General features: G+C 40.0%; 1 protein-coding gene across 1 annotated transcript in view; it reads left to right on the top strand.

Annotated features, from left to right (window-relative positions):
- COL4A2 (collagen type IV alpha 2 chain) overlaps positions 1-16,609 on the top strand; it is a 1,470,466-nt gene that overhangs the window by 1,400,393 nt on the left and 53,464 nt on the right. Inside the window, exons 43-45 of the mRNA XM_044071270.1 lie at positions 6,036-6,182; positions 6,273-6,389; positions 6,918-7,109. Of these exons, the coding sequence (XP_043927205.1) occupies positions 6,036-6,182; positions 6,273-6,389; positions 6,918-7,109 (456 nt within the window). The remainder of the gene's footprint in view (positions 1-6,035; positions 6,183-6,272; positions 6,390-6,917; positions 7,110-16,609) is intronic.

Raw genomic sequence — 16,609 nt, 5'->3', positions numbered from 1 at the left:
GTTGGAGAGACAGACTTCTCCAGATCAAGCAATGTGAAACATAATCTTCCTTTAAGAAAGAAGTAGAGATTTGAACGTGTATTCTCAGGTATGACCTCCCTGTCCTTCCTTTAAAAATTATATAAAATCTAAGTGTGGGTACTGGTACCATGATGGGTACTTGGCACAGTTCTCATGCATACTCTACGATTTTATAATTCTGTGATTCATGAGTACATTCTGAAAGCCATTGTGTTTGTGACTTCAGAAAGTATATGCTGCCACAAAGCATCAGAAACATATTATGACAATTTTTGTAAGCAAAAGTAGTACTTCTCAAAATATTACAAAACATACACAGTTCTAGGCATATGAATTAATGAGTGAGAACCATCAATTAAAAGGCAGAAGAAAAAGCACACTTTATACCAAATAATATTTGTAAACAGTAAGAGTCAGAACTACAGAACTTTAGTTACATTTTGGGAATGTATATTTTCACAACATTCTCATAGTTGTCTGAATGAAGAGAAGAGGACACTCAGTAGATCAATTAACTGGGTCAGAAGTGTATCTAGGAGGTGGTGAAGGAGGCAGCCACCCTGGGCATAAGATGTTAGGGATTGCACTAGGGAGATGTCAAGTGATTAGCAGTGTAGTACCAATATTGATTGCTATACAGGTATTTCTGATTGCCGGGACAGAAATGAATGATGATATTGCTTTTACAGTCAGAATTGTGTCTGTTATAAATTGTAACAAGCCACACATCTGGAGTTTGCTACAGATTTTAATAGTACAAAGAAGATTTTTTAGTCCTGTAGTAGGATTTTTTGTTTGTTTTTTTGCTCCTCAACTTAAAGTCGAGAAGCAGAGATGAAGAAGAACAGACCTGACTTGCTCCTTAAGTAAGAAGCACTAGATCAGAGAATTTCTTTTTTTCTTTATCATTTGTTTACTGGGAAAGCCTGACTAGGACAGAGCCCATTTTCAGCAGAGGCCCAGGGAGAAACACTCCAGATGCATGTCTTTTGAATGTAAGATGAAACTGGAGCACTCAGTGGAAACCCATATGAACAAAAGGAGGACATGCAGACTCTGCAGAGAAGGCACTCCAGCCAAGTATTGAACTGAAGAACCTCTTGCTGTGAGGCAACAATGCTAACTGCTGCACCGCTGCACTGAATGAGCAGACTTTTTTTTAGAGTAGAGGGGCATCAGATTGGCAAATGGGACAGGGTGCTAGTTGAGATAGTTACAGCTCTAAACTGGGGGGGGGGGTGCAGTTTCGCCCCCTGAGATTTATTATGTCAGGCTTTTCCTCTTCACAGTTCTATGCTTGTGGAGCCTGTGCTGGTCCAGAGGTACAAAGGGGAAAGCTCCTGTCTGTCATGCCAATAACTCAGTTTTGTTTATCTGTAAGGGGGTCACAAGGAAAGGCAATGAGATCAAAGGAGAATTTCAGCAGATGCTGGCTAAGTGTCTTCTACTCTCCCAGAGACATGGGTTGAGGTTATTCTACTTCTCTGAAAACTTCCACTGAGAGTACATAAGTAGCAACGAATGGACATTTACAGCAAGTTATCTATATGGAAGTGCATGCATGCTTCTTAAATTGTTGTTAGTACATGTCAGAGGATGAGGGAAGGTGATACAGGGTAGAGCATTGCTATTAGAACTTGTAATGTGCAGAAAAAATTGGTATTCAAGGCAGACTACTTAACATTTTGTACATAGTGGCACCAATAATAACCAGTAAGAATACTGAAAATAAAATGTACAAGCTTGTAAGTAGCATTTGTAAAGACTGGCACATTCTCAGGGGTACAATATAAAATGGCATCAAGATAATTATGCTGGAAAGCAGTGTTCTTCTTCTTCTTCATATCCAAAGAATTAGCCCTGGCAGTTTGTCTTTTGTACTGTCAGTTGGAAAATATAATTGATAACTTAATGCAGCATACTCACACTACTGAAGCTAAATGTAGACTATACAATATATGCATCAGTTTTAGCAAGTGCTGGTACAGTCTTGACTATGGTCCCGGTAACTCGAGTGTGGGTAGTGGCTCAGGGTTTTAAGGATAAAGTCAGGGAGGATGGGAGTGACCATCTGGGAGGGCAGGATGTACAGAGTTACAGGATGTGCGGAAGACACTCTCTTTAATGGACATGGATGTGGGTGAGTTGCCATGGAGACAGGATTGTATGCCAACAAGCCCACTGCCCATCCTTTTCAGGAACAAGACATAAAAGGATGGATGTAAACAGTAGGCAGGAAGCTAGGTGCAAAACATATTCCTCAGCAACTGTGTGATGCTGGCCTATGATGTCTTGATCTGCTGAGTCTACTCCAAGCATGGGATGGAGTAGCCCAGTGAAGGCTAGTTGGGTTTAGTAGACCTGGTGAACAAGGAGGGGAGCCATGGGAGCAGCTAATGGTCAACTGTTGTGAGAAAAAAATGACCTTTCCCAATAAAATTTAGCAAGTAGGTTGGGCAAAGTATTTGTTAATGTGATTCAGAAAAATCATCTAGGATGTGTAAATAGTATACATAGAGGACTAGAATGCTCTTGGGTCACATTACGTTAGCTCAGATTACAGAAGTATTCTCCCATTTAGATGCCCAGTAAACCTGTTTATGCATAACATAGAAACAAATGGGAATTGCTATTGTTATTGTCAGTAATGAAATAAATGATTTTCCCTCCCAGTTTTTGGAACAGAAAATAGTATTATACAATGGTGCTAAAGGGAAGAATCAGGATTAACAGAAAGTTGACAGAAACATGCAGAGAAACCACAGGCACTTCTCAAGGCATAATTTATCACTAGTGTTATTGTTCTGTATTTAGAGCAATTGGTATGTAATACTGAGGCAACTCAGGGAGATAGAAAAATGCACACATCAGAGAAAATCAGCAGAAATTAATTCGTAGATGGCACTTTCGTTATGGACATACAACCTTCTATTTCAATGCAGCATATACGAAATATAATACATATATACCATGGTTACATTTTAAACAGCAATAATAATACAAGGAACTATGTCCAGCCATAAGGTAAACTATAGTATTCTACTACAGTGTTGTAGAACGCAGATACTAAGACCAAAGGTGTTTGCTACAAGAAATAAACAGAACAGGTAACAAAACTCCTACAGCAATAACTAGCATATTAACGATTGTTTCATATAAACTTTTCAGAAGCAACAGTTGAAGTAAATATTACCTGGACTATTCTATCCCCAATCATTCTTAGTAATAACCTCTCAGATATCTTTACATAGCACGGGGCAGGGTCATTTCTCAATCGGTACAACTGTGGAAAAAATAATGAACCATTAAAGATATGGGCTGGCGTTGCTGCTGAATCATTTGTCTGAAACAGAACAATACTGTCTTCCCAGCTTAAGATACACTTTCTCTTTTGTAATCAGAACTATACAATGACATGAAATGAGCAAACTTAGTTTGTTGTTTGTTGTTACTGTAAAATGTTCTGTGGACAGATAGTACATTTCCTCGTTAAAGTTTTTGTTTACTACCTCAGTCGAAATGAAGCCAGTGGAAAGTTTTCAAAAGAGGTATTTTATCTGTTGAAACATATCTTGCTGGAGTTATTTCCTCAAGTATGGAGAGACCTACTAGACCCAGCCTTAAAATATAAGCTTTTAAAGCACTCTTAAGAGATTTGGAGCAGTAGTATATGTACTACAACCATCAAAGTGAAACTGTAATGAAATAATATTGGGGAAAATCTATAGCTGATTGTGTAGTTATATGGAGGGGAGGAGAACTGAGAAAGATGGGGATCATATATTAACACTAATAAAGTATCGATGAGAAAAAGCAAATAGAATGAGAATAAGATGGAAAAAAGATAAGAGCCTATGAATAGCACTAAGAGCAAAGGCCATTAATCTGTTTAGTCTGTCTGGTTATTCATCTAAGCTTGACTCTTCCCTATTTTTCCTTTGCCTCACACTGCATCTATCGCAGGCCTTGAATCCATCAGGCCCTCTCTTATCACATCCCCTTTCATGTACCATTTGAAGTTCTCAGCACTTCTTCCATGAAGATTCTTTTGTTGACTTTAGCATTACCCTTCTCAGCTTTCTATCCTTTCTCTTCAGCACCCTCTTTGTTGTCTCTGATCAGTTGGCGTGCCCAAATCATATCAATGTTTTTTCTGCTTTCCTTTTGTTGTGTATATATATTTATCAAATTCAGTTCAACCTTTCTTTCTCTCTGGTGCCATTCTTCTGCTCCCATCCTCTTTGTTAGTTTGATTGCCCACCGCTTGTGTTCAGCCAGTCAGGCTTCCTGTTACTGTAAGGTTGTCCAGAACTATAAGTGAATCTCCAGGTGAGGACTTACTAAAGGCAATATATGGGAGAAAAAGTTAGTTAAAGTTTGTTAAGCAACCTATAACATGTAACAAAAACAAATTATACCTAAAATATATATATAAATGTAACTTACATTACTCAGAAGTGGAAGAAAGATGCAGGAGAAAATGTGAAAGAATTAATAAAAAACATTGGAATATTTTCCGAGTGCCATAATCTACAGCATTATTGGAATACATTTTAGTGACATTTGAAAGAGAAAGTGCACATTCAGTAAATGTCCAAAACAGATACTGTTAGTAGAAATGTGTAAGGCAATAAAGAGGTAAAAACTTATATTATTGGCCATAGCTCATAAACAAATTAGCAAAAATGTAGATGAAGTATAGAACTTCCAAAGTTATAGGATTAGACAAATCTAACATTACATGGAAAAATGACTGGCATTAAAGAAGAATGTCTACATATGGCAAAATGCACTGTAAGTGTTACTAGGGAGGACTTAATTTTGTAGTGGCTATCACACCACTCAGTTGTCCAGATTTTTGGAGAATGTCCTAATTTTTATTCATATTTATGGTATGTTCCTTAAAGAACTGTGGTGTTGGCAAGTCATTGCGTATTGATGTCACTAAATAATGACATGCATTTGACTTTCAGACTTCATATCCTGCAGAAAATGCACGTTAATGTAAAATCTATTATTCTAGCAGCTTTCTAAGTTTATAAGAACAATATTTAGAATTAGTCCCTGAATTTGGGCATTTACCACCCACCCCCCATTATTTTTAGCTTTGTCCGTATTTCTTGCACTTAGAGGTTGAGAGTTATCGTGGCAATATGGATGGAAAATAAATTTTCATTAGAAATAATATTGCATCCTTAACTCTGATCTTCCCTTAAGTGTGACCATTAAATTGCAAATCATTTCTTTTTCTTGTAAAGTAAAGTAAGTAATGTCTTTCAGCTTTTCCCAGTTAGGGGTCGCCACAGTGAAACTCAGGTCCTCTAATGATTGGCAGGGGATTTTTTTTTTATGGTGCCGAGTTGCCAGTCTGATGCCCAACCTTCAAAGAAGGCACACCCACGCACCTACCTGCATGTCTTTAATGTCACTCGACCGTACGGACATGCAGACTCCACACAGAAGGCGCTCCAGCTGAGAATTAAACGGGAGAACCTCTTGCTGTGAGGCAACAACGCTAACCGCTGCACCACCGCGGCCTTTTAAATCATTTCTTCTTCTTGTATTTTATACTTAATACTCTTTGGGTTGTATATGTACAATAAGTGAGTATATCCAATTGTATGTAAACAAATTAGTCTTATGATTCCAATCATAATGGGCAACGTTTCTTATATATTGCATTTGCTGCCAGTCTGAGATTTGCAAAGAGTGACTCCGCTTGCATATCTGGTTAATAAATAAAAAATAAGTATCAAATAAAACACACTGACTAGGGCTATATTAAGTATCTCCTGTATTTCATCAGACTGTTAATGTGAAGGAGAAGAAAACAGTAAAAAAAAGAATAGGATTCAGATTTGAAATGTGCATGTTATGGAACAGTATGAATTCTAAGGTGTAGACTCATGAGGCTGTAAATGTAAATGTGGTTTAAACTTATGAAAGGTACAATCTTTTTATGCATAAGAATTTGGGTGCTTACTCTGTATTCACATTTTTCTTTACTATTTCAGGTGTCAAAGGATCACCAGGTTCCCCTGGGAATTATTCCCTCCCTCTACATATAAAAGCAGAAAAAGGAACTATGGGACACATTGGAATTCAAGGGCCTTCTGGACGTCAAGGCGAGCATGGACCCCAAGGCCCTCCTGGTGATATAGGTATTACAGAGTGCAATTAAAATATTAATGTTATTTGACTGTTAACATTTTTCCCAGACATTTCTGAATGATGTAATCAATATTTTACAGGTTTGCGAGGTCCAGAGGGACAACCAGGAATGCCAGGCATTCCTGGGAGAGTGTCATTCCCAGGCATTCGTGGAAGTCAAGGCCCAATGGGTCAAAGAGGTCCTGTAGGCTTTCAAGGTAATTAGTAACACCCTATAAAATGATGAATGTGGATAGATTTTCAGTGTAACAGCAAATTAATTGCTCTATAAAAGTTTATATATGAGTTTAAATAAAAGTTTATATAAATGCATGAATGAATACTTTTAAAGAAGCTTTTATTTTTATTTTTGTTGCTTTACTTTAGGACATATTTTTTATTTTTCTTTGATAAGCAATGATAGGCTGACTGAGCTAAGTCAGATAGCTGCATTTGTCAGCAGCAACCCAATGACAAAAGCTCTGTTTATTAACAAAATCTAGAGTGCACTGCATTTATGCATGAAAAGATTCATAAGGCAATTTGATATTTATATTATATATACAATATATGCATTTATGCATGAAAAAAATCATAAGGTATTTCAATATTAACATTATTATATATAAACATACGTATTGGTGCAAATAAAATGTTTATAGATTTGCATATTTACATTGTTGGTATATCAGAAACATGATACAGTTTAGATTCACAGGTATTTTTTATTCATCATATTATCAAAGGTTACCCAGGCCATCCAGGTCCTCGTGGGTTGCCTGGAATGCCAGGTCGTAGTGTTAACGTTGGGTATTTGCTGGTGAAGCACAGCCAAACCGAAGAGGTGCCAATGTGCCCAGTAGGCATGAACAAACTCTGGGATGGCTACAGCCTCTTGTATTTTGAAGGGCAGGAAAAAGCTCACAATCAAGACTTGGGTAAGTGATACCACACATTATGCAATGTCTTTTGTTAATTTCTGAGAGCTGTTAACGCAACAGCTGGCTTTGATTGTCTTGAACAACTATAATGATCCATTATGGTTCGTCTGATTTGTGTATATCTTCAGTATGCTAAGATTTAATAGTCCACACAGAAATTAATAACATCAGCCTGTAAGAAATGCCATTCCTATTAAAATGCATCATCAGGGAGAAAAAATAAATTGTTACTGCTGAAGTTCTCTAAGTATTTTGAGTAGTAAGGTGAATCGTATTAGGAAGCAACTGTCTACTGATACTGTTCTGAGTTTAAACCAGTCCCATAGAAGACACACTAGCTTATAATGTGTGACTAATGTGGATTGATTAATTCTGTATTAATTCTAGTAATATAGTGTGGATTGATTCATTCTAGCAATATTTCTGGGACTTTGAACTATCTCAGGGCTGCCCAAATGAACATTCTTGGGACCTTGTCATATGCTTTCTCCATGTCTAGGAATTCACAGACTCTTTTCCTCATTTTCTGGCTTGTCCCCCATTAATCGTCTCGCTGCAAACATAGGGGAATAAGGTTGTTTCCCAACCTGAATCTGAACAGTTCATCTCCCATCTTACTTTCTGCTGTTCTGTATTCATTTATCTGTCACCCTGTCTAACATTTTCATATAACATGGCAGGAGATTGATATGTCTCTGTTTGTTTGTTTGTTTGTCTTTTTGGCTTTTCCCAGTTAGGGGTCGCCACAGCAGAACTCTGGTCTGCTAATGATTGGCAGTAGATTTTTATGGTGCCGAGTTGCCAGCCCGATGCCCAAACCTCAGCGAAGGCACGCCCATTCACGCATGTCTTTCGGAGGCCACTCGACAGCGGAGAGGACATACAGACTACACACAGAAGGCACTCCAGCCGAGAATCGAACAGGAGAACCTCTTGCTGTGAGGCAACAACGCTACCGCTGTACCACCACAGCTACAGGAGATTGATATGTCTCTACTGTCCTGTAATTTGACTAACCCCTTTGTTCTTGTACATTGGCACTTGAACACTTATTCCCAAGTAACCTGGGGTATGCCTCTCCCTCTGTCTCTCTCTTTCCATATTGTGATGAGTGCTGTCAGGATCCATTTCATTTTAAATGACAGAAATGTTTATATAGCTGACATTCTAATGAATTGCTGGCCAGTCAGCCCTTCACCTTAAGAGATCCTACAAACTGTTAGCAAACTTTCCAGAATGGGCTTCTATTTCCATATTGGAGTTGCACAGTGTACATTTTTTGATTGACAACTTTCATATAGCAACTTTGGAACAGCTATAATTTATTAAAAAGCCACTTTTACCACTAGGATTTAGGAATGTCTTCTTATAGTACTCTTTGGTCTCCCTGGTGAAGTGAGGACAAGAACAAAGAACAAAGTATAAAGACACACTACTGCTCTTTATAATTTTTCCAGGTTCCATCCCCCTGATGATTATTCAAATAATAATGCCTGGTGTAAAATCTAATTATGTGTATTCTTGAGCTACTTGAAAAACTTTTTCTTGTACAAGAGATGAGCTAAGACATTTGTCACTTTCGTATCCCAGACTGTGTATATATTTTTAATGGAATAATAGCTCTTTGCTGCACAAAATTCCTCAAATTCCTGAGGAATAGTTCATTCTTATTACCATTCACAGTGTGTAGCTTTCCTAAAACAAGTTCCTTTTCCTCAGGTATTATAACTGTAAGTGTGTGTGTGTGTGTGTGTGTGTGTGTGTGTGTGTGTGTGTGCGTGTGTGTGCGTGCATGTGTGCGTGTGTGCGCTCATGTGTGTGCGCGTGTGTGCGCGCGTGCGTGTGCGCACGTATGCGTGTGTGCGCGTGCATGTGTGTGCGTGTGCATGGGTGCGTGCGCGCATGCGCGCGTATGAGTGTGTGCGTGTGTGTGTGTGTGTGTATGTGCATGTGTGCACGTGTGTGTGTGTGAGTGACTGTGTGTGTGTGTGTGTGTGTGTGTGTGTGTGTGTGTGTGTGTGTGTGTGTGTGTGTGTGTGTGTGTGTGTGTGTGTGTGTGTGTGTGTGTGTGTGTGTGTGTGTGTGTGTGTGTGTGTGTGTGTGTGTGTGTGTGTGTGTGTGTGTGTGTGTGTGTGTGTAGTTCCAGTATATAGCCTGTAAGATCTAGTACATACACTGTGGGATATTGCCTGTATCTTTCTCACCTGACCATCATAGAAAGCATACTTCTCTAATACCTCTTCCAACAATACCAGAATAGAATGTGTCACACAAACCAAAGGAGCTTAACACAGATGATGGCCTAAAGTCTGACTTCCGCATTCAATATACAGTGAAAAAAAAACACCAGAAACTAAACAGTCCCTAGAGGGCAAAACTCTCCCTATTTAACACTGGAAGAAGTTATATCTCCACTACCCTCCTATTACCTGCTCTAATCAGCATCCTTACTGACAAACATTCAATTAGCTCAACTAAACAAACTCGAGCAGTGCTACAACAAGGCTGCAAAGTTTGCAGCCAGCCTCCCCCATAGATCACATCATTGTTTGGCCTTCAGACACCTCTAGTGGCTTGAACTGCCCCACCAGCTCACATAATCCCAAATCCTTATTGTCAACAGTCTTATAAACTAAATGACTGTCCATCTCTACACAATGTTGTACAACCATAGAACCCACCCAGAAGCTTGTGCTCTTCTGACAAAAGACCTCCTACATATAACAAAACCTAATAATTCTGCCTCTTCCCTCTACTCCCATCAACATAGGTCTCAACCTCTCAAGTGAGACCAATGTGGAAAAAAGACTCTGACAATGTGTGACAAATGGTCAAAATGTGGAACACCCTATTTTCGCACTGTGCGAAACATGCCATTGAAATGGGGCATGGTAGAACATCTGTAAAATTCAATAAAACCACTATTTTTATAAGGAGCAGAACAAAAATGAGCCAACAATCCAGCCATTCTGCAAAAATCCATACATTTGAGAGCTAGATCATTTTTTTTAATTCAAAATATGCTAATTGCTGAAACAGCGAGAGCCACAACACCATTTAACTGATGCCTTTTTAATTTATTTATTTATTTTTGTACCTAGGGCAGGCATTTCCCAAACACAGCTGTCACTGCATAAGGAAACACATATCCTTCAGAAAATGTATGCTAACACAGATCCTGTTATTCTAGCAAATTTTCTAAGTTTATAAGAGCAATATTTAAAATGCATCTATTTTTGTGCTTTTTTCTCCGTATTAGGTTGGGTTTTGTCCAGATTTCTTGCACAAAGAGGTTGAGAGGTATGGCCAACCACTTTGTTATGCCCAAACCTGTGCAGCCCCGTCCACAGGGTACTAAAAGCACAGTAGGTTTAGGTTTAGTTTTTAGACTTAGGGTTACAAGTAACTAGAACCTGACTCATCCTACAAAATGAAGAATGGCTCTTACCACCCCTATAGTGCCTTTTTTAGGTGATGTTCCAAAGACCAAATTACCACCATAACAGTTACAAACAAATGCCATCTGAGGGTCATGCTGCTCAATGAAAGAAGTCTAAATCTCAAAACACACATGCTCAAAGCACTCCTTAAAATGGAGAACATCAACATTTGTGCCATAACAGAGACCTGGTTCAAGGCAGCAGAAAGCACCCCTGCACTACCAGGCTATAACTCATTCCACACCTTTCAGCCCCAGAACTTGGACCGAAGCACCAAAGGCGGTGGTGTTTCCATCTTCATAAAGGATGTGCACACCTCCAGACTAGTAGCCCAACATAATGCATATGAGACACTTCAGGTGCGGCTAACATTGGGTAAGACAGCAATTCAGGTCGTAGCCTGCTATAGGTCCCCAACCATGTCCCAAGACTCACATTCCACATTCCTAAGCACCCTGGGGAATATTAGGGTCCAACCTAACGCTCTCATACTGGGTAACTTCAACTACCCCTCCATTAACTGGGAAAACTACTCATGTACCAATACACTTGCCCAATATTTCCTGGAATTCAATTCCAATGCCCTGGACCAGCTCATTCTTACCCCCACTAGAGGTAGCAACTTCCTTGATCTGGTCATTACTAACATGGGTGACCATTGCTCTACACCAATAGTCAACTCCTCCCTGGTTAGATCTGACCACAAACTAATCACCTTGGAAATCCACATCCCTCCCACCCCGCAAAGGTAACCACCATGAAAAACTTCTCCAAAGCTAACTTTGGGTTCCTAAAAACAGAGGTGGCTAACTTCATGTCACCTATGCAAATGGAGATCAGTTGCATGACCACTGGATCATACACCAATGCACTGTACAAGCACATACACAAACACATGGATCTCGCCATACCCAACAGGACCAAGACGCTCTCCTCCAAAAAAAGGAAGCCAATCTGTTGGTCCCCTGCCATAAACAAACTCAACAACAGAAAGAGGAAACTGATGCAGAATAAGGTGAAGTCCCAAGACTGGAAAAACTCCCTTATCGGCCTCAACAAAAAGTTGAGATCCCTCATCAAATCCTCTAAAGCTACCTATGAAAATAGAATTGCAGCAGATAGTAAAGACAACCACAAGGCCTTCTATAGTTATGTAAAGAATCTCCACGGCCATACCCAGATTTGCTTTGAGCTACTGCACAATGGTACCTCCTTTACTGAGCCAGCAGATATTGCCAATATACTGGCCGACAGATTCAGTGCCAACTTTACCCCCCCAGGGACCAGTCACAATACCAGTAGATTGCCAGGCACCCAGTATTACTGCTGCACAGGTTATACAGCACTGTCCAAGGCCAAGAATACAGTTTCTGTGGGACCTAACAATATCCCTGGCTGTGTTCTACATGAACTATAGAGTGAACTGGCACCTCACCTGTGTGCCCTGTTCAATTACAGCCTTACCTCAGGCTCTGTCCCTACCAAATGGCGCACTGCTACAGTCATCCCTCTCCACAAAGGAGGAGTGAATATAGACTCTGGGAACTATTGCCCCATTAGCCTGACGAGTCTGATATGCAAACAGATCATCATGGACCTAATAAACAAGGATATATGGAATCTCCCAACTCTGGATCCTACACAGTTTTGCTTTGTGAAGGGAAGATCATGCCTGCTCAACTTGCTCAACTTCTTTGAGTTAGCCACCAGAGCTGTGGATGAAGGCAAGGTGATTCATACAGCCTACCTTGATCAGGCCAAGGCCTTTGATACCATTCCTCACTCAGGAATCATAGAAAAACTCACTAAGCCAGGCATCAACCCCTGTAGCACTCAGTGGGTTGCAAACCGGCTCACAGGTAGAACCCACAGTGTGAAAGTAGGTGACTCCAAGTCAGACTGCTGGCCAGTCACAAGTGGAGTCCACAGGGTTCGGTCCTGGGTCCTCTCCTGTTTGGCATCTACTTCTCTGAAGTCCAGGCCAACATGAAGGGATTCTGTCTGTGAAAGTTCACAGACAATTGCAAGTTGGGAGCTATTATTAACTCCCTGAGTGATGTTGACATCCTACAGAAAGGCTTCACTGAGACCAACGATTGGTGTCAGAACCATGATTTTAAGCTCATTGCCAAAAAATGTGTCGTCATCCCCTTTGGGAAAAACTCGGTTCCCATTTAATTACTACATCGATGGTAGTCCACTGAACACAGAAGGCATTATAAGAGATCTGGGAACACAGGCTGACAGCAACCTCTCTTTTGACCACCACATTGCCACTGTGGTCAGAGAGTCCTTCTATGTGGCACAGCTCATTACTAAGGGTTTTGCATCCAGGAAGAAAGAGGTCATTGTCTCCCTCTACTCTTCCCTCATTAGGCAAATCATTGAGTACAATGCCCCATTTGGCATGTACCTCACTAAACACCTGCAACAACTGTAGAGGCCGCAAACATACCTCACAAAGAGGATCCTAGGCCTTAAACATTTATCCTATATGGACAGAGTAAAAAAACTCAACTATTCTCTGTCTCATATCGCCTATTTAGAGGCAATCTCTGCTTGACTTACAAAGCTATGTCTGACCCAGCTCTGTTAGAAATGCTACATCTAAAGAAATCCCAATCCCTCGGCACCACACGCTCCAGAGACCTCAACCTCATTACCACAATCAAGAGAACATGCTGGAGGGACAGGTTCATAACCCAGAGACTGCCCATGCTATGGAATAGACTTCCCATACATGTCAAGCAGGGCACCTCACTGGCCCTCTTCAAGAGAGATCTTGATGAGTGGATGGGAAATAGAAAATTCACCCGAGGGATCACTCCAGTGGCTTTACTCGACAGAGGCGCTGGGAACTAAGGTCAGGTGGCATGATGCCAGTGTAATCCTATGGGCTAGGCTTGTAAAGGCCCCAGGGCCATTAGCCTAGTACATACCTATGAACCTATGAAGAACAGGTGGTAGCCCTATTTACAGTGGTTGTCAGTCACTCATCCATCTTTATTAGTTTCCTTGTTCTCCCCTTACATAATGCTTTGCATTTAACTTAGGGGCAAGTTCCTGGCAGTTTTATTTTCTTTGTTAAACAAAATGCTGCATCATCACTAGAACCATATTTGCTTAAACTAAAGGTACAACATTTGGTTGGACACTGCAGTGTGATTTTAAGGAGAAAGCTTTATAAGCATTCCACTACAACTTGAAAACATCTATGTTCCTATCAGAACACCTCCAATTTTGTATCCCACGACAATACAGTATTCTGATCAACTGCTGCATCTCTAAGCCCCAAAAGGACATGTTCAACAACTGCACTAGTTATCATTAAAATTCTGCAATATTCCCAGTCCTAACCACGTTGGGAGAGAGAAGCACCAAACCGAAATAAACCCTCCTTCCTGTTAAGATATTGCGTAGGTACGTACACGACGCACTCTTGGTACATGATTCGGATCGATTTACTGAGACTTTTTTTTAGGAAAATAAGCCCTACCCTCCCCAAGAATTCTGTTAGTAAATAAAGAGAGGCAGGATTTGAATGTGTCATTCAAGGATATCCAGAGATTTCACCTACAAGAGGAACTCTCGCATTGGTTTGTATACTGCGATGCCAATTGGCAGCAATTGCGGTATACAAACCAATCAAAACCCGTGTTGCGGAGCTAAAGCTGTTCAATGCGGAACAGTGGAACAATGGCTTCATTCGTCATTAAATGTGGAGCTTTCCGCATAATCCAGAGCATTTGCTCCTCAGCCCATCAAGTGTCAGAAACCTGGAACACCATCTCCCTAATAGACGGACAGGATTGCTCGCTAAAGTAATTCAAACTACAGCTAAAATCTCACTTACCCAACTCCTGACTCTGCAATTGTGCCGCACCAGATTAGCAGATCACACCTCTTAAACCTCATTTCTGCTCAACTCCCTCCATTTCCTCTCTTACATCTACTGTAACTCACTCTGCCACGCTACCCACTTTGTTTTACTCAGCCTCAGCTACCCCTGTCTTCTATTTCTCAACACTATACCTCTTTTAAGACATATTGCTTTGTGGTAAAAATAGCAACAATGTGGGTGAATGTATACTTCATCTAATTTGAAATGCAGTTCTGCCTCTTTTAAAAAATATTATAAAGACTATTGTTTGTACATTGGAGCCTTTCTTCCTGGGCCTCCAGTGAAAATGGGCTCTGTGCCCAGTTGGATTTTCCAGGGCGTTCAGAATCACCAATTAGCTGAAACATCTGATGTTAATAAGGATCATTTGCATATATCCCATGTGCCTCTGATACAAGAGGTTTGGGAGGTCACTCAGTGGAAGTTCTAGCTTTGCCGGAGTATTCATTTTGTTTTTACTGATAGGTTAAAAAAAACAATAAAGAAATAAAAATGTTCAATCTAGCAGATCTGCTTGTTACCAAGAGTGAAGGACTATGACATAAGAATGAAGGACTATGACATAAGAGTGAAGGACTATGACATAAGAATGAAGGACTATGACATAAGAGTGAAGGACTATGACATAAGAATGAAGGACTATGACATAAGAATGAAGGACTATGACATAAGAGTGAAGGACTATGACATAAGAATGAAGGACTATGACATAAGAGTGAAGGACTATGACATAAGAATGAAGGACTATGACATAAGAATGAAGGACTATGACATAAGAGTGAAGGACTATGACATAAGAATGAAGGACTATGACATAAGAGTGAAGGACTATGACATAAGAATGAAGGACTATGACATAAGAATGAAGGACTATGACATAAGAGTGAAGGACTATGACATAAGAATGAAGGACTGTGACAATAAGTTTATTTTCTTGTTTCTTTGGTTCAGGTTGCTGATTGATTTTTAAGTGGTATCAGCATGTGCTGCTTTGAAGGGTATTCGAGAGACTTACCTTGTGCCATTTAGGCTTTCTGTTAAACAAGAGATTCATATGTGTCTTATAATGGGTAACTAGATAAGTTATTTTCTGCAATGTCTGTCTTGCCTTTCAGAATCAAAAAAATTCAGTAATTGTTCATTGACATGTTGCTGTTAGTCCTGTTAGATGCCTTGGCTCAGACACAAGATAAGAGAGTTCTTGCATTTGCCTCAGGCACTGGGCTCAGGATACTGCTCCAGTAATAGTAGTCAATCTGACCTTACTGCTGCAGAAAATGCTTCCTTTCACATACTAACAGGCATCTTTTTGTTCTCACACATGGATTTTTTTCTTCTTCTCATCATGCATACGTTGCAGCATAGAGGACAGATCATAAAAAGAACTATCTTTAGAAGCCTACCACCCTGAACAGCTGTGCTCCCTTTCTTGTATCCATTTCAGATGTCATTGCTTTTCGGAGATACTTCTTCCTTAGTGCCTACATGCATGGTTTTCCAGCACTTAATTTGTTTTTTAGGCTTTGATATCTTCACTGAATCACTTGCTCAGTCTTAATGTTGCATGTTATTCACTTGGCAAGACATTTTAACAGTCTCTTCAGTTTACATAGCATTTGACAAAAATAGTACACCTTTTACCAGGAAGGAATTTAACTAAGTTTTAGGCTGACAGTACAAACAAAATGTAAACTGTATGCTGTTAATTATTTTATTTCACAGACTAATATTGAACTTCTCTGACCCAATGAATTAATGTGGTAAGTAAAAGTGATATGTTCAGATTATTTATTTTATTCTTAAAGGAAACAGATGTCATCATACAGTTTAAAGTCCAACAAACAATTCAGAACTTCAGACATTTATCTCATTGGTATTTGTTAACTAGAACAGAGTGCTGACCCATGTGGACCTTTTTCAGACTCAGCCTGGGAGCGTGGTCTGGTTAAGTGACTTATTTAGAGCCACACCACAGGCAAGTGGAGGTGGAAGGAATGGAACCCTCTGCCTTTGCATTAGGTAAGAGGCTCACTAACAGTTCAGTGCCTTAATCCTCTGCACTAACTGGTAGCCCATCCACAAAATGTTTAGCCTGAAGTACCCCATATATGGTACAGGGTTAATCAAGACTGTAGCTAGCACTCTACTCCATTTTG

This window comes from Protopterus annectens, chromosome 5.part0 (assembly GCF_019279795.1).
Source record: "Protopterus annectens isolate FY-2018-M chromosome 5.part0, PAN1.0, whole genome shotgun sequence".
NCBI classification, from domain to species: Eukaryota; Metazoa; Chordata; order Ceratodontiformes; family Protopteridae; genus Protopterus; species Protopterus annectens.
The sequence above is the reverse complement of the archived record's forward strand: the minus strand, read 5'-3'. Positions and strand labels throughout refer to the sequence as shown.